The 19072-nt window shown below is 49.9% G+C and overlaps 1 protein-coding gene across 1 annotated transcript in view; it reads left to right on the top strand.

Annotated features, from left to right (window-relative positions):
• The first annotated feature begins 242 nt into the window (after nt 1-242).
• Nucleotides 243-19072, top strand: part of NTF3 (neurotrophin 3) — a 66696-nt gene continuing 47866 nt past the window's right edge. The window contains exon 1 of the mRNA XM_032349036.1: nt 243-509. Coding sequence (XP_032204927.1) covers nt 258-509 — 252 coding nt within the window. The 5' untranslated portion in view covers nt 243-257. The remainder of the gene's footprint in view (nt 510-19072) is intronic.

Below are 19072 nucleotides of genomic sequence, written 5' to 3'. Positions count from 1 at the left end.
GAAGTAGACCATTAATTTAGAAGTTTTTGTTGTTGTGTTGTTGTTGTTGTTATTGTTGTTGTCGTTGTTTTAAGACAGGCTAGGAGAAATGACCCTGTTGCCCCTTTGGGCCCCGAGCCCCAAGCCGCAGGGGCTTAGGGGCACCGGCGGGCGAAACGCGCGGCCGGGCGCGGGGGCGGGCGGCGCGGCACGGAAGGGGTTAAGGCGCTGAGCGCGGAGCCATCTGGCCGGGTTGGCTGGTTATAACCGCGCAGATTATGTTCACGGGACTCAGAGTTGAAGGCTCCTCTCCCTACCGAGCAGCTCCGCGCGCGGCCCCGCGAGAGAGCCCGGCGCAACTACTTTCTTCCCTTTCCTTTCTTTCTTTCTTCTTCTCTTTTTTTCCCCTGCTGGGTAGTGGCGGCGGCGGGGTGGGGGAGACTTTGAATGACCGAGCTCGCGTCCACCTTTCTCTTCATGTCGACGTCCCTGGAAACAGTCACACGGATGCCATGGTTACTTCTGCCACGGTAAGGGGAGGCGGGCACGTTGGGTGGGCAGGTTCGAGGGTGAAGGCGTTAAGTGGGGAGATTTTCCTGTGGACTAGCGAGGGGAGACCCCAACTGCACCCCGCCCCCACCCCCATCGTGTCTCACTCACTCACTTTCCCGGGCTTGTGCCTTCCCCGAAGTTTGCGCTAGGATCTGCCCAGGCCGAGGCGCGACCGCAGCCACCCCCTCCCCACCACAAACATACACACACGGACACTCCTCCCCACCTCTTCTCCGGTCCCTCGGCTACCCAAAAAACCGCCCAGTATCTGGGAAAGTGATCAGGTTTAAGGGACCTGGATTGGGAATGGGGGCGGAGGCGAGGGGAAATAGGGACGACGGAAGGGCAGCAAAGGGATTCAGCAGAACCGCCCCCCCAACCCCCAACAAACACACCCGTCTCCTCCTACAAGAGAGGGCTCCCCGCGCATCCTGTAACAAAAGGGGGTGGCAGACGGATCCCGCGCGGGAAAGACGCGAGTGTGCCGCGGCTGTTCCCCAGCACGCGCTCGGTGGCCGGCTCCCCAGAGCTCGGGGTTCCCCGCACGCCTCCCCCTCTCCCGGCCCGGGAGTGGGCTGGGGGAGGGGACTCGGAGCTCACGACCGACCCGGAGGCAGGCTTCCCAGTTTGGGGAGTTGCAACTCCTCGCCTAGCGCGGTGTACCTGTCCTGGAGTACCCTACCTCTTCCGAAAGCTTTTCTTGGCAAAGGCCACGCACCCGGGGTTCGTGGTGGCCAGCGCCCACCCTGTGGCTACCCCACCCTGGGTCTCTGCGTAGATGTTGGAGCTCTGCGCGCAGCCCGCGCATCTGGGACCCCGCGGGGGAGCCGCAGGCACGCTGGCCAGGACGTCCCTGGGGAATTCCTCGCGATTTCTCCAGGCCAGCTCTAGGAATTTGAGGCGGAGGTGTGGGAAGGCTGGGAGACCAGGGACTGGCAGAGCTAGGTTGGAGTCAGAAGGACCCCGGGTGGGCCAAATTACCCCATTGCCCCAAAGCGCTGCTCACACTCTAAATGAAATCTGGGACGCTTGGGAGTTGAAGGTTCGGGAAAGGAGGGGTTAGGGTGGGGGAGGGGACTCTGCTTGTTGCTTTCGGGCACAAGTGGGTGCCCGGCGAGGAGGCGCTGCTGTTTGGGGGGCGTGGGGGGGGCTGGCTGCTTCGTTCCTCAGCTGCACTTCAAATGCATGGAGCTGAGAACCTCGCGCTCAACCGGGTGAGGGCTGCCAACCGGTAAGGAGCACCCCCCCACCCCGCGTGTCTAGAGGTACTCCAGGTGGGTGAAAACATCGAACTAGACCGCCTCCTTTCGACCTCTGGCGGCGGATGGCAGGTTCAGAGTGGAGGCGCAGCCTGGACGCAGCATGAGCGCTGGGCTCAGAGCTGGAGAGCTGGGACACCCGCGCCGGGGGGACTTGTTTATGTGTGAGAAGAGCTGAGGGCGGGAGCTGGGAGGGGTGGCCTAAACGGAGGTGGGTGTCACTCCTGGAGCCTCTTGTTTGTAACTCACCTATTAGAGAATATTCTGGACGACCTGCTTTTTCATAGAGAGATGCCCTCTCCCACCCTCCAGAACAGAGAGCAAGAGAAATATGTAAGCCCTCTGCCCTAAACATCAGGAGGGGAGAAAGTTGTAAGAGAGGGAACTTTGCAATCCCTTCTGTTTTCCTTACACTCAGAAATTCTCCAGCATATTCAGCTTACCCTCTCCAGCCCCCAATTCCTCCCTGACGTGCTGCACAAAGAAAGTTGAGAGGTAGAATTCAGGGGACAAAATCCAACCACCTCTGCCTTGGGCTCAGACACTTAGACCTGGGTATGGTGTTGGGAGTTGGGGGGAGACGAAGAGAAAGCAGGCTCTGTGAACAGTGTGGGAGGAAAACACCGAGTCTGCGGGCCTGCAGCAAGGAGTGTGTGAGATTTTGCCTTGGTAAGGACTGGCTTGTAGCTGGAAGTGGAAGACCGGGTTCTGTGTGAATGGGGTCTGCTTTCCTATGGCGGGAGATCCAGGTCCATTGGGTACTCCGTGTGGTCAGGGAAGGAGGTTTCTGGAGAGTCTCGGCAACAGGGTGTGTACTGCGGGTGGTCAGAGAGCCAGAGCTCTCCTCTGTTAGGTGTGCCGTGGAGGTGTATGTTTCTGGGGAGTCTGTTAGATGGGCATATGTGTGACTGGCAGGAGATGAGAGCATGTGGGAACATAGGTGTAGCTAATGAGAAATCTGTGCCTGTGAAGGGTGTCAGAGCAGGAGGAGAGGTACAGTGTGTCGAAGACAGATGGCTTGTGCATGTCTGCACAGACACATGGAGTGGGTGTGGCATGGGAGGGCTGCTGTGTGGAGGAGCAAAAGGTGGACGTGTCTGGAAAGTTGGCCTCCTGAAGATTACCAAAGGGATGTGTGTGGGGGTGGGGTGGGGGAAGACTATCTGGGGAAGAGAGTGTGAACTTTAAGAGTGTGCATGGGGAAATTTGGCTAGGATGGCACTGGGGTAGCCAGGGGATAGGAAAATGGGCTCAGGCACTCATTATGGAGAAAAAAGGCATTTGCAGAGGAGACTGGGTTGGTTTTTGCCTTCTGCCCCTCTGTACCTCCTCAAGAGGAAGGAATTGGAGAAGGCTTAGAATGAGGGGTGTACATTTAAGGGGAAAAGTCCTGTGTGTTGGCACTAGGTGAGGATCAGGGAGAATGTCTACTTAAGACTGCAGTGAGGGGAGGAATACATTTTGCATGCCTGGGGACAGAGACACGTGTTATATTATGCTGGATGATGGGTTGCTTATTTAATAAAGGAATTCATTGTCACCAGTTAATATTGATTATTAATTAAAATTTATGGAATGCCTACGGGATGCTGAGTCCATTGCTGGGTACTGGGGCATGGCACAGTGCCCTGGAAAAATTCCTTCTTGGACTCAGCTGACTGCTGCAGTTTTGCCAAGAGGAGCGAAGAGAGCTGGATGCTAGTCGAGGTTTCTTCAAGAACTGTAATTCAGTTTCTAGGGATGTTTATGGATCTTGGGGGCCAAAGGGAAGCTGACTTGAAATGTATCTGTGGTTAAGTAAAAATGGGGCATAACGATAGGGATGATGTATGGTTTTAGGCGAGTGAGAGGTGTGACTATTTCTTGTAGGAGGTATGGGCCGATGATCGGGGCAGGTGCCACAATTCAGGTCAGAAGGCAGGTCCTGATACAGCGGAGGACTGAGTTTCTGGGAATGTGCAGGTCTCACTAGCAAGAATGAGACTTGATATGTGGAGCTGGTGACAGAGAAGCTGGGATCAGGGAGGATGCGGGTTGAGAGTGTTTGTTCACTTTGATGTTTTCTGGGCTGTGAACATACTGCTAACCCGGTGTGCGTGTATGTGCGTGGGCTTGGGCACACACACGCGCACAGTGTGAGGCTGAGGTTAAGTGACTGAGAGAAAGCTAGAGCCTGAGGGTAGGAGGCATATATGTCCTGGTAGGGCTTATGTTTTTGCAGGAATTCGTTGTGCCTGAGGAAAGATGAGAATTGTCTTGGATGCTCAGATGTGTATTTTAAGTGTAAAATGTATACCTAGAACAAGAGCTATAGGCTTCCAGGAGCATTTGGAAAGTGAAGGAAAGGTGAAGTCTGGTGGCGTTTGTGCCTTAGGACAGCTAGTGAGGTAACTTCCTCATACCACAAGGAGGGTGGGCTTCTGGCTACACATAGCAGCTTACCTGGACCAGGTCAAAGGGAACCTCATTTATTAGGTTCTAATCACACGAGGGCATATTACGGGGGAGACTTTAGTTGACTCCTGACAGTTTTAAATTTGTGACATCGGAGCTGTCACTTTGAGGTCCTAGCTTAATTTTAGGTAAAACTCATCCATGTAATAGAGAATTGATAAAGGCTTGAACCATCGGTCTGAAGATCCGGTGGCACATATTTCCAAAGGTGCTGGGAATGCCTTGATTCCGGTTCAGCTGTGCCTCTTTGGAGGCAGGGTGACTTTGGGACAGTGTCCTAATCTCAGTAACGACTCAATAAGGAGAAAAGTTCCCTCTTTTTTTCCCCCTAAGTTTTGAGTGCTTAGGAATACAAAGCTTTACTCAGAGGTGAAGTCTCGTTGAACATGGGCGTTAGCATGCCTGTGAATCATAATAAAAATGGGATCTGCACCCCTTCCCAAGTTGGCAGAATAGTCTTAACACCCACTGCATGTCTACTGCTCCCGCACTGTGCAAAGAGAACTTTCTATAACTGCCTCAATTTACTCAACCCAATAAACCAAGGCAGCCTAGCCTAGATTGCAGCTGATGGGAATCTGTATTCATAAAAGGTCCTTGAATGCTTCCAAAGAAAGGTGATCCCCAAATCCATGTTCTTGATGATCAGAGACATTTGCCTGTTCCTTAACATGAGCTACATAGACCATGACTTTGGAAACAAAGAAAATGGCCGCAGTCCTTGGCATATTTGAATAAAAGAGGAGCAAAGTCCAGCTATCCCGGGTTGCTGTGAAGGTCTGTTTTTCTCTAGACCGTGGGTCCTTGGAGGCAAGAGCCTGCCTGGTAAGAGGCTTTGGGTCTGCAGAGTGCTGTGCACCCGACACAGCACACGGTTACAGCACCTTCCCCCAGAGACAGAAACGGAGGCCCAGAGAGGCAAGGGAATCCACTGAAGCCTCCAAGTCCTCCCAGCAGTCAGCACGCGCTGTCAACTCCTGGCTCAGAGTCAGGCTCCCATCTTTGAGTTCAGTGGCCATAAATAGTCAGGAGCTAAGCTATTTCCATGAGGCACTAAACCAATTCTGTTGCTTTTCTTGGCGAGATTGGGCCAATTAAGTTGATTGGAAGAGGTCACTACTGATGGGTCTCACATTCCCCAGGCGGGACAGGCCAGCAGAGTTTAATTACATAACATTTCCCATCCCTGCAATTCCACTCCCAGATGGATCAGATGTTCAGGCCGCTCCACTTCCCCTCTATTCAAGAGCAGCAGCTTCTGCTCCAGGCTCCTCCAGACCTTTTCCTGAACAGTTACAGGGCTCTGGCCCCAACTGGAGGGAATGTAAATCCTCGAGTTGGCTGAAGTGAGAGAGGGGAGTCAGGCCGACACAGAAGATCTTTAAAACCCACCACCCTGCCTGGAGACTTCACCAGCTGCTGTTTTACTCTTTAATGAGGCAGGCGGTTTCTGGCGGTGGAGATGGTGAACTAATGACCGTTGCTAGGGTTTTAGGTTTAGTTTTATTTAAAATCGGGTCCGTTGGAGAGGGACCAAATCTTATACTGGAGACAAGCGTAAGCCCTGTGTGGTGCTGCTGATAAGGCCTGTGGATGTACTTTGTGCATGGACAGACGTGTGCAGAGGGAGAAAGGAGCACGGGAGCATGTACACATGTACATGCTGGGGGACACATGAGCTCTAGAGTGGCCCTGGATGAGCAGGTGCCGTTTGCAGAGCTCTGTCACGGGTGGGAGGTAAATGGCTGCCTGGCTCAGATTAGATGATACGTGGAGCTGGTGACTCTTGCTTCTTGCTGAAGGGCCAGCTTGTGGGAAAAGTTGGTAGAAGCTTCTTTCAGATCATTTGTATATAAGGATGGAGATGTGGGAACTTTTAAGAAGTATGAGGCCAGTAGAGATGGTATCTTGCTCTACCCTTGACAGATTGCTATTAAGATCAAGGCTGGGCAAAGATAAACCCTACAGAGAACTCAACTTCAGAACCTATGAAAACCCGTGCAGAGAGCCCAAGGTCATTAAAGCATTTTTTGTTGTTCATCGTTTTCTGTAACTCGGCATTTCATCCTACCTAAAAATGCCAAGGGACTAAAAAAGGCATGCACCTCTGGATAATGAAAATGCATTGGCTGTTTCATGTCCCCATGTATGCCTTGGTCCTTCTCAAGCAGTCTTAACTGGTAACTGCCAGAGGCTGTCTGTGGCTCTCAGCCTAACTCCATACCTCTGAGTATAAGTTTGATTTAGGTGGAGAAAGAACAGATTTTGAAGTGAACTTTGGTGTGGTCTGTTGTGATTGCTCACTTTTTAATAGCATTTGTAGAAAAGACCCAGATCTTTTATGGATTTGTTTAGTCAGGGATTTTTGAAAATCTTAAGGTTCCTTTAAGGTTCATTTAAGGCCAGAGCTGTAGGAGTAAACAATAGCTTACTGATCTCAAAAGATCTTGGACCAATGGGGTGGTATCAGGCAACACTGGGCAGCAGAAAGCCTGCTGACTTGGAGGTAGGGGATCACTCTTGAGACTGTCTCTGTCATTAACTAGCTGTTGTTATGTGCCCCTCGGCATTCTCACTGGGCCTTAATTTACCCATCTGTAAAGGAGGATCTTGATTTAGAAAACCTCCAAGTCCCATTGCAATTCCACCATCCTGGGATTCTGCCGTGGCACCATCCTCCTATACTCTGTGCCTTGCTTAGACTGCATCTTGGCACACCCTTAATGAACTCCCGCTTCTTATCTTTGGGGAATGGCTTAGTCAAAGGCAGAAAGGCATGCAAAGAATTTGCCATAGTGTTTTGTTTTGGCCAAGAATGCTCATGAAGTTGGCTTACCCTTCCCAGTGAACACAGAGTTGAGTGGAGTTGGGTTTGGCATGCAGGTAAGCCTGATGCTTATCAACAGGCTTCTACACTGAGTGCCTTTTAGTGTCAATGTTTCTGATTAAGACAAGTACCCACCCTTAAGATGATTGATGATGATGATGATGGTGATAATGATGATGATGGGGATAGTTAATATCTGAATACTTACTGGGTACCAGGCATTATTACAAATATCGCATGGCATTATCTCAATGGCCAGGATAATCTCATTTCCAGATGGGAAGACGGAGGTTACCTGACATTGAGAGATATGGTTACAGTTATACAAATAGCTGTTGAGGCCTTCTATCCTGAAGCCTGTGGCCATCCCAAGTCCATCATCCACCAGTCAGATTGTGTTTTCTTCATGTGCAAGACAAATGTTGAGGCTTTTTAGCCACCTGCTGGCAAGCATGTGTCCGATCTGTCTTAGCTCCCATCAGCCCTCCCCCTTCACTTCCCGTTCTGTTGACAAGGGAATCTGCCCTTCCAGAATGGGGGTATTGATTTAAGCCACAATTGCCTCCTTGTAAACTCTATAAGATTGGAGCTGGACATCTGGTTTTGATCCACACGCCCACAAGAGGTGGTAGGTCCCAGCATTCTCGAGTCCTGCAATGAGGGTTGCACAAAATTGAAGTAAAAGAGAATCTGCGTGGAGAACATGTGGGTCCTTCAGAATTTGGAAAACGGCCTTCCTAATAGGCTCGCGAACTCCTTCCATTTACACCGGAGTCAAAGTGGTTGTAGATTTCTTGCTGAAAGTTTGGGGTAGGGGTTGCTGCTAATGCCTGGGATCCCCAGGCTCTGTTTGATGCACAGCAGTTGGAGACCCCCCAGCCCTGGCACTTGCCTGCCTCATGCCTATCTCTGAGCAGTACCAGAAGTAGGGAAAACACAAGGGTGCTTGGGGGTGCATGTTGCCATCTCTGAAGCCATAACTGTGGAGGCTCTTATTCTTCCTTCCCCCTCCACTGATTTTCCCATCACCATTCTCACTACCTCTTCAAGGCAATTAATGAGAATGACTTTGTTTGGTTGCTGGAAGGTATTTGCAGTGGCAGATAACTGTAGGACACTAACCTAAGGGCCTGTGAGATTGTAGGTGCTTAAAAATATGTGTTCATTTTATTTAGAATACTTTTTTACGTAGGGTGGTGCTTTTTTCTCTATAAGAGGACGTAGCCCTTTCATTATTTATTTATTTATGATAGTCAGGTCCTGGCGATGTACTGCTCCCCTCCTTCTGTTTCTAGGTTCCAGACCCTAGAATTAAAAAATATTCTCCCCCCCACCCCGGGTTCTAAGTTATCCCTTAGAGGATATGTATCACGTTCGTAGTCTGGGATTCTTTCCATACCATGTCTAGCAGGCCTCCTGCTCCTGGTGACTCATAGGGCCTGTCCCTTGCTTCCACTGGGTTCTGGAGGAAAGTGCAGCTCTGGGAACCACCTGGATGCCAACAAGCATGTCCCACAGTTAGGAAGAAGCCCAGCTCTCCTGACACCTTACTTCTACCTGGAACAGCTTGCCCCATCTCTCCTGGCAAAAGAACTCAAACTAGCTGCATGACCTTGAGCAAGTCACTCTCCTTCCTTAGGTCTCTTTCCCCTTGTGGAACAGGAGTGAGCCGGACTCACTAGAAGGCCAAGGGCCCTTGCCAGTTGTGACAGTTCACATCTTCTGTGATTCTGCCGCTCCCTAAGCCTCCCTGTGGTCCATGCCTGGGATTTCCAGGTATCCCTACTGGCCTGCAGGACTTATGTGCAGAGATGTGGAGGGGGTGGAGGAGGAAATTAAGTTATGTGATGCCAGATAAGTTATTGAACATACGGATGAGTGTATGTTTATAGTGTTGAAGAAGCAAGCTTGCCAGATTTGTGGCAGATCTTGGATTGGAAGTTGGGAGCGTAGGGAGAGGTTTATATGGAATAAAACCGTCTGTGGGTAGCAGAATTCAGTAAGCTAAATCCGAAGGATCCTAAGCTCTGAGGAAGAAGGCCAGACTCCACCCTAAACTCCAGCAGAGATGAACTGTGCAATTTTGGGGGGTCCCTGAACCCCACACCAGGTTTCACTTTGCTCAGGTTTTAAGTGAGATCACTAAGGACTGCTACCTTTGGTGATCCCTAAAGTCTTTCCTTCCTCACTCTTTATAGTGGAAATCCGGAATTAGCAGAAGAACCTGGATGGCTGGATCCATAAGGGGATATGCCTTAAATGTAAAGGGAAATGTCCCTTGATTATAAGATATCGTGAATGGCAGAAATATAAATCTGTTCTTGAATTTAAGATGGCCCTGGAGGATATGTTCTGTCTTTAGAATGTCCTCCCCTCCTTCTTCACCAAGGATATGAAAATTATCCTTCACATCTTTGCTTCACCATTACCTTCTCTGGAAAGCCTCCCTGCATTCCCCCAAAGAGCCCGCCTCTCGCTCCCCAGCTTCCTGTGTTATAGCACTTAACAGCCCAGGTTTTATTTGCATTCCTACCTTTCACTAGAATGCGAGCTCTGCGAAGAAAGGATCTGGACTTTTCATCTTCGTGTCCCCCAACACCTTGAGCAGTGTCTGCTACAGAAATGTGTTGGGAATGCGTGCATGACAGGTCATCCGGGAGGCCAGACTGTGCAATGCTAAGAGCTGGGCTCAGAGAATGACGTGCCTGGCCAAGGGTCCAGGGCTGTGTTCTCTATGTCTCCTTTGGGCCTGTCCCAAGGCTGAGGTCATGATGCTCACTGTCTCTTCACTGGGAAAGGCTTTCCTGCTCCCCTCCTAGACTCCCCACCCCATGTCTTCCTCTGCCAAGCTCATGTGCAAATTTGGGCTCTTGGTCACAGGTGAGTTGGGTGTCACTGCCTACAAATGAAGGCAATCCTTCTCTAGACCCTTGGAAAATATATGTGCAAAGGTTATTTGAGAAACATCACTTAGTATTGGGCCCTGTGCTAGCTGTTGGAGAAGATGCAGGTGAATGCCTTGCCCCTGACCTTGAGGTTACAGGAGCTGGTGAGGGAGTCGGGTGCCCTATCATTGCCCTCCAGGAAGGAGCAGTGTGAGCACAGAACAGCACATGCCGGGCTCCTGCCCGGAGTGTTGTTTTTTAGTGTGAATGATGACTGGGAATCCTCTTGGTCAGGAGCAGTCATGCCTTCTGCAGGGCAGTGGCTCTCTTCATCCCCGAGTTCCTGATGCTTCATAGAGCCTGGGCCCGTGATTCTTCACGGGAAGAGTTTGTGGCAGGTGCGTGTGGTCCAGGTGTTGGGGCTGGGTAGATGTGTAAGTGCATGTGCTCGCAGGTGTGCTTTTCAGAAGTCTTCTGGCTCCCGGGTCGGGCCCGCACAGACAGGGGTGGTGCATCTATTGGAGAAGCTCACTGCTTCTCCTGACAGTCTCCATGCGTAGCTCCTGGCACTGTGACCACTTCTGACACAGGGACAGACTGCCATCTACTGTCCACTTCTGTCCGCTGAGTCCCTCCTGCTCAGTGAGAACCTCAGCATTTTTTTTTTCATATCCTGTTTTCAACTGGTCCAGATACCACTAGACAGCAGATCCTTACTAATGCTTTCTTTGGATTTTATAAGGGTCCTTTAAAAAACAACAACAACAACCTAACACATCTGTTGGATGTTTCTCTTAACCACTAAACAAAAGTGTTACTTTAAGAGGGCCTCTGGCCTCACCTGTCACTTCTCAGCCACCATGCTGGGTACTCTGGGGACCGCCAAGGTCTGAAAGGCAGGGACCCTGCTTTCAAGAACCTTGCACTCTGTTTGGGAGTCTGGGACAGATTGCAGACTAATAGACCAGTGGGGGTGGTTGAGGGGGCAGGATATGTTTGGTAAGCAGCACGTAAGTGGCAGGGATCTCAGGGGCTTTGAGAGTCTGGAGGAAGGAGGAGTCCTTGTAAACTGGGCTGATCAGAAAGAAATGTGGAGCAACATGACCCACCGGGTCTGCTGTAACCACTCCAGGGGTCAGCAAGAGCATCCTGAGGGAGCCCTCTGTGTCGTGGCACAGGACTGAAAGTTCTGAGACCTACAGGGCCACCATGTGCCCTGGGGCTGTTGGGCTTGCTGGGCCTCCCATCCCATCCCTAATCCTGCCCCCCATGCCACTCTTGCATGCAGTGGGAGGTGGCTCCTGGGTCCAGCCTGTCAGGAAGCAGCAGCGCCAGAGTCCCACTTGGATCCTGTGCAAGGAGGGGCACCTCGAGATGTGGCCCTGTCTGTCCTGGTGGGCCCCCACATAGTGCGAGAGACCACACTTCCCAGGGGAGTCGTGGGGGCAGCACAAACACAAAGGCCAGGGGGTAAATAGCTTCTTGAGTCGTCTGCCCTGTTTCTCCCCCCACTCCTCTCCTGGACCTTCCTTCTGAAGATCCATCCACTCCCAGTGCCTGAGTCAAAGATAGCGCCCCCCACCCGAAAACCTGTGTTGGTCCCCTAGCTTTGGTCACAGGTCCAGTGTGGGAGTCCGTCACGCTAGAATCCAGGCTTCGCTTTAATGAAGTTGTCGTTGTTGTTGTTTCTAACTCTGCACGCATTTTCCATGGTTGTGGATTAAAATGGGAAAAAGTTGTTTTCATCACTTCACCCTCATACTCTTTTCTCTCTGTCTTAGCATTTAAATGGTCACCAAGGAAACGTTCAATTCGTTTCATATTCTTGTATCTCAGAGTGTGTGTGTGTGTGTGTGTGTGTGTGTAGAATAAGAGAGAAAGATATTTTAGATTGTGGTCTATTAGCAAGTCTAGGAAATCAAGTTGAATGTGGTTGGGTTACTGGCAGAGAGACCTCAGCTTGTCACTCTAATCCTCTGACGTTCCCTTTTTACTTTTTGGCTCTTGTATGAATCGGGAATATGTCTTCCCAGCGCCCCCTTCGGTGTTTACATCTCCTTTTGGGGGCTGCTGTATAAAGTTACTGTCTGTCTGCCTCAAGTCTCCTGAGTCATTTGGGGGACCACTCGACAGAGGCACCGTCCAGGATAGAGCCATTCGAGAAGGTCCGATTTTTTACTAAAATGGGAAAAAAATATGAGGGGGTTGGAAAAGGATTCCGGTTGTTTTTCATGTGCTTTCCTGGGGCACGGGCATGTCTGAGACTCTTGTCCAAAGAGAAACAGTGAGCAGGGGCTACAGTAGAGATAGAAAAGAAATTTCCTCTGAGAGCAGTTCCAAGCCAAACAACTCCAGGAAATAGCGGGGAGGCTTTCTGCCGGCCTGTGATGTGATTTGTGAGCATCCGTGAGAGCAGGAGGGATGGGGGGAGAGAGTTCCAGGTGAGGAAGCAGGTGGGAAGAGGCCACAAGGTGAGAACAGCAGTTAGAACTGAAAGAAGCCCGAGTAGGTGGTGCACAGGGCAGCCTGAGACGAGGGGTACAGAGAGGTGTGCAGGAGGCAGAAGCCGATGGGGGCTCCCTTTTCCCCCAAGGGTGATGGGGCACTACTGAAGACTTGGGGTCAGCCCTGGAGAGGCCACAGTTAGGCTTTGGCTCCAAAGAGGAAGATCACTCTGGCTCTTAATTTATAGCTACAGTGAAAGAATGACTGTTGGTTGGATTGATGGAAGAATGAATGAGTGAGGGAACACGTGAATGAAAGGCAGAGCGGGAGCATCAGGCCTGATGTGGGCTCTGGCTACTCTGACTTGTGCTGGCTGGGGGAGAGAATGCCAGTCCTGGAAGGGATTGCGGGGGTGGGGGTGGGGGGACACACACAAACAGAGTGGCTTTGACTGCAGGGGAACAAAAACTAGGCTTAGGAACTCATAATGCTCAGAATTTAGGATGGTTGGCAGGGTTTCTTTTTCTACGCATTTCCTTCTGATTTTTGTTTCACTGACAAGAAAGAAAGTGGCCTTTGGAGTGGCACCCCTGAAAATATGGAACTGTGACCCCAGAGGGGGCCACTTGCACAGACCTTTTCCCAGGCGCAAAATGGAATGTGAATAGATGCTAAGGTTTGTGTGTCCCGGAGTCCTGAAGATCAGATCCACCTGTAGATGATTCTTATGACTGTGTGTGTGCATGTGTGTTTCAGAGTCTCCTGAAAATACCCCAATCCACAGAACCTCTTTGCCAGTATTGAATCTGTACAGAGTTCCTTGCATGGTCATACTGTTTTTAGGATATTAGAAGAGAGTCTGTGTGACAGTGACCCAGATGGACACTTGGCACGCCACCCAGTGACTTGGGATGTGGAAATGCCAGAACTCCACTTGGTAAAGCCAAAGCGAACCTCAGGTATCATCCTCTCAAAGGGTTTTGAGGCAGCTCATCCCATGCTCTTGTGGTTCTGATCTCATTTTGCACTTGATCTTTCAGCTTTGGCTCAGTGGTGGCTCTGGATGATACTCCAGCCAACCGAAGTTGAAAATCTTGGGTTGGGACAGAGGCATCAGCACTTCTGAATGCTCACCAGGTGATTCCAACAGATGGCCAAGTTTGAGAACCACTGACTGACAGTATCATCCCATACTGCACTGTCTGTGCCCATCCTCACGCTTGGGGTCCTTCCAAGACGTCTTCACCTAGTTAAGGATGGTTAGCGAATTTGAGCTGAGCTCTCCTACACCCTAACTACTTTGCATTTGCCTTAGAAACTGGATACCAGGAGGGCAGATCACGGGTCATCAGTGGATAGTGAAGCCCCCACTACCCCATCTACTGGAGGAGGGTTTTGAGGAGGAATGGCGCAGAGCAGGAGAAAGAAGCAGAGACCAGCATACCCAGGACATGAATGCTGTGCAGGCACTTTTGTAAATGTCATCTCATTAGTTTCCCCAATAGCCCTCAGAGGCAGATATTATACCAGGTTTCCATAGTGCATTTAAGATGCAAAATGGTTTGTGGTCTCTGAGTGATCAGATTTCTTGCACTGGTGCTTCCTGGGAATGTGCATACCAGTCAGAGACCTTCCTTCGGGCTTAGCTGGGAATCAGGGCTGCTGATCTCCGCACTGATGGCTTGAGGGAAAGGAAGCCCCTCACTGCCCTCTCACTTTGTGCCATCCAGCCCTAGTGCTTATCTTGGGCTGGGGCTTCCAGGAGGCACAGCCTGAGGCCATGCCCTCACCAGTGGCTCTCTGTGTCCAAGAAAGTAGTTGTTCTCTTCCTTGACATTTTCTTGTTGGGAAGCCAGGGCTCGCAGGAGAGCCAGGGAGCAGAGGGTCAGAGAAGGAAGCTAAAAACCAAGGTTTGAAAACACGAATAAGGCCTGCAAAAGTTATGCTTCCAACCACATAGTCCTGAATCGTAAAGTGGACCATCTGGAATCATCGCAGTCTCTGGGTTTCTCGTTTACAAAAAGATATTATTGGGTAGGCGGTCAGGCAGGCTGGGGCTGGGCGTCTAACACCCATGGTTAAGTGCGGGCTTCCGTATGTGTTTTGGACTTGGGGCTCTCCGGGTGGCGGAGAGTGGCCTAAGGATGGTATAGGAGCCACGATGCGGTGGAGTGAGCCACGCTGACCCTATGTGAAGACTGGGAAGGTGGTTCATAGGCGGAGGGCAGATTTTGGTGTGACCGCAATCTGCAGCACCGGGCAGTGAGGTGGGGACAGGCCTCATCCTGCACAAGGGACTGCCAAAGGATTGCACTGCCACAGCCAGAGACAAGCCCTGCAAAGAACAGTGGAGGCAGGAAGCCCAGGGCTGTCTCTCTCTGTGTGTAGCAAGTGGATGGAACTGAACTCATTCTTGGCAGTATGTAGCTGTCACCATTCCCCCCCGCCCCCAACCTAGCAATCACCTTCAACAGTGGCCTTTTTTTTTTTTTTTTTTTAAAGTCAAAGGACAAGAATGTTTCAAAGGCGAGAGATGAGCTGAAGCATTTATTTCTGGACACGAGGCAATTTATTTTGTTTTCCGATATCCAGTCTAGACTGTGTAAATAAGGGATCATGAACTGAGTAGAAAGTTGACACTAGTGTTGAGGCATATGAAGTACATTTGGCAGTAAGAGCAGATAAGAGTAGTGAAGTCGTCTCCCTCCCCCCCACCCCACCCCCAGGATCATGCAGGGGAGCTTCAAGAGAAAATGCTTCTTGGGCTATTTCTGCCTTAGAGGGAGTGGTGAAGGGAGGTGAATTATACCCCGTTCTGTGTCTACTTCTGTCTCTCAATCGCTAATGGTCACAACCTCTTGGAGCCTTTATTTCCTCTTTTGTAAACTGCAATAATGAACTCTACCTACTGAAGATAATTAATGCAGGGTTGCTGATGAGATAATGCATAGGAAAGTGTTTTGCAAGCTGTAAATTACTTTACAAGTATATGTTATCGTTAAACTGGTATATTCTTATGCTAATAGCACATTGTTCTGATTGAAAGGTGGCTCTCCTCCAAGTCAGGCTGGGGGAACTCCCAGAAAAAAAGACCCTGCAGCACCTGGATGTTCCTGCAAACCTTGAGAGTCTGGGAGGTAGCCTTGGGGGGCACCGTGAGAAATGGGAAGGAATATCCCAGGTGTGGCTTGAAAGAATCGATGTATTAATTTACATCTTTCTGATGCTGCCACCTGCGGTATAAGCTCAGGGTCCTGCCATTCATGAGGGATGGCTAGTGGGGCAAAATGATAAGAATGGACACAAGGGGCACCTGGTGGTTCAATGGGTTAAAGCCTCTGCCTTTGGCTCAGGCCATGATCTCAGGGTCTTGGGATGGAGCCCCGTGTCCCCTTCTCTCTCTGCCTTCCTCTCTTCCTACTTCTGATCTCTCTCTCTCTGTCAAATAAATAAATAAAACCTTAAAAAGAAAAAAAAAAAAAAAAGAATGGACACAAGCAGGGCAGTCAAAATGTCATCTAGGAAATCTGAGTTCATTTCAGTGCAGGTTGCCTACCCCTTCCATGAGGCCAGTCACCCCGTTTGTGTCTGGCTGCTCGCTCTGTGTGATTGATACTCCCTCCTCAAGGACATCTGCCAAGATACATCAAGTGTATCTGTCCAACAGAACTTCCTTTCCAGCGCCATCGTGGATCTGGCTGCAGAGCTCATGGTCGACACGACTTTCTGGTGTATCTTCTTATCATTGTGAAAATCTCCTGCAACATGCTATTCTCATTTTGTGGATGAAGCACCTTATTTTTTCGAGATTATAAAATATTCACAGTCTCCTTCCGATTGCTTGTTTTGTCCATAATTCATTTTCTTTATTGATTGTATATACATAAAATAGAAAAATGATATTCCAAAGAATTCTCCTTCTCACTCAATTTCCTGATTCCTCTTTTAATGGCTTCCTTGGGTTTGAGTTTTTCTGGTACCAGTTTGCTGTTTTCTTTTCCTGATGCTGGCTTTGGGGACTCAGTCCCAGCACCCCTGAGATCATGACCTGAGCCAAAGGCAGTCGCTTGACAGACTGAGCCACCCAGGTGCCCCTATGTGTATGAATTTGATACAGGAGGAGGAGGAGGTCTTCAGGGGGGGATACCATCTGCCATCTTGAAAGGGATTCCCCTCAAAGTTCTCAGAATGCTTCTGCCAGCAGAAACATCGAAGCCCATCACTGCAGTGGAAGTGATGGGGGTTAACAGCTAAGACATCTTAGCAGGGTGCTCACCAACAGCGGGGTGCTAGAGGGGTTACACAGGCAGAATTGTTCTCTCAGCTGTGTATGTCCTTGAAAGTAGACCCATCAGCCCAGTTTTAAATCCCAGCTTCACTTCTTAGCTGTGCAGTCTTGACGGTATTGATAAGATTCTGTTGGTTTTCTTAAGTATGAAGGATATCATCACATTGTTGGAAGGGCTAAATGAGACATAGAATGTGGCTCTCTGAGTCTGGAACACGGTCAAGGTTCAATAAATGTTAATTATTTACTATCATGATTTTATCTCGAATGCTGCTAAATAACCCAAAGGAAAAACGTAACTAGACACAGTGCCATCTTAGGGACCCAAGAGCAGACACTGCCAGTGGGTTTCCTAAGACGTTAACCAAGATTCCTGGAGGCCATTCTCTGCAGGATCATGTGGGCTCCACTCTCCGTGCATTCGTACCCCGCACCATTCAAGACCCAGCAACAGACTGTCCCAGGCCCCCATCGCAGATTCCTTAGAGAGAGATCCTGACCGGCCCAGCTCGAGTCAGAGGTTCGTGCGAGTTCATGAGCCGTGGACCGGGGAGCAGGGTCATGTCATGTAGTCCATAAATAATGTCAGAAGCCCAGCCTTTCAACAAAGATGCGGCTGTTCTCAGAGCACAGGCCTGTGGACTGAGCATTTACTCCCCAAATTATCCATTAAAATGGTCAATAAATCATGTCAGAACTGAAAACAGCAATGAGGCGTGTGAGGCTTCTCAGGTGACGATGGATGGGGACAGGCGGAAGAGACCAGTCTCTTTGGGACGGCGCACCACGCCTACGGCTGAACTGTAGTTAGGAGCGTCCACACCAGGGAGGAGAGAAGCAGTTAGCAAAATGCAGACAAATGTGACAAATGAGCAGATCACGCAGAGTATCCTGTTTGGAAAAGGACTGCTCCACATTTTCCTGTAGGACATCCGTCCAGCCTCAGGCCACATGCTTAAGACCATCCCTGGTCTTTATCTTTGGGTAACCATTCAATCAGGGCCTTTACCTGAGTCGACCAGCATGAAATGCATTCTGCTTGTAGTTTAGGAAGGCTTGGCGAGGTTCAGTGAGGCGGACCCTTCCTTCTCCCTCACCCATGCTGTGTAGCCCTGGGAGCCCGGGGGCTTGCCTTCCCGATGCTCAGCTTCCCTTCCCAACCGCAGAGCTGAGCGTTTCCTTCTGAAGATCCCCTGGGCTCTTCTCAAAAGCACAGTGCCTCACGGTATAGGAGTTCCCAATTGTGTGAGACTTTTAATTCCCTATATTTTCCAAGCTGAATACGGGATTAACAGTGAAGGCCTTAAGAATATCTCAAATGGCAGATTCAAATCCTTAAACCCTAAGCAAATAAGATAACCAGTTTCTGATCCCCAAGGAGAGTTTTTAAGGGGATAATTGTGTTCAGGATTGATTTGCACTTGGGGTCGTGGCACCAAGTATCCCATGGTGCTAGGTGCTTTCCCTGCACAATCCCAGTCCCCACAGCAACTAGACAGGACACTGAGACATAATTCCCCCCATTTTACAGATAGGGAAACTGAGACTCAGAAGTAAAGAAGCCTGCCCAGTGGGGCCTTGAGCAGAAGCAAGGTCTGACTCCCAGCCTCACAGGCTACCCAGTGACCCATGCACCTCCTCGATCAGGATGACAATGGTTGTCTGTCTGGCTTCCTTCCATTCGTCCATCCTCTCCATCAAGCCACATACCTTTCTGTAAGAGGTACACAATTTCACTGGATTTCATGTGAAATTCTTTTATTGTAGCCTCTTATCTAATTGTTCGATTAACTTTTGAGTGGACTTCCAAAGTCTCAGCCCTTGTCTTTCCTCTCACTCTTCTCTCCATTTCCTACATTAGGTGGGATTTTTTTGGTGATGAACAACTTTGTTGATTATGGAAGAAAAGAGTAGACATATCCCATACTACCCAACACTTGTGTGTTGGGATAAATGAGGTAGAGTAGAAGACTCTCTCCGTGCTTGCACCAAATACGGTCCAGACTCCTGGAAAGTGACTTGCTTGTTCCTCCATGACACACTCTGTCTGCCTCTTTGGAGTTTCTCACAGCCATGCTTTCATTGCATTTCTCCCAAAGCTTAGGGTTTCTTCCCACCTTTGTTTGCCTTGCTGACTGTGAGGTGTGCTCATGCAGGAAATGTTCCCTGAGACCGCAGACAGATCTCTGGTTTATCATTTACTGCGTTACTACCTCAGATCGCCCCACAAATATGATGCTCATGTGTCTGTCTTCCCCGTGCGTCCTTAGGATCTTTGCAGGTAAGAGCCCTGTGCTAATCATATTATATTCACCAGGACCTAATTCCAGTGTTCAAGAAACGTTGGTTACATTGAACTGGACCCCAAGCAAACAAACCTAAA

This window comes from Mustela erminea, chromosome 6, assembly GCF_009829155.1.
Source record: "Mustela erminea isolate mMusErm1 chromosome 6, mMusErm1.Pri, whole genome shotgun sequence".
NCBI classification, from domain to species: domain Eukaryota; kingdom Metazoa; phylum Chordata; class Mammalia; order Carnivora; family Mustelidae; genus Mustela; species Mustela erminea.
The sequence above is the reverse complement of the archived record's forward strand: the minus strand, read 5'-3'. Positions and strand labels throughout refer to the sequence as shown.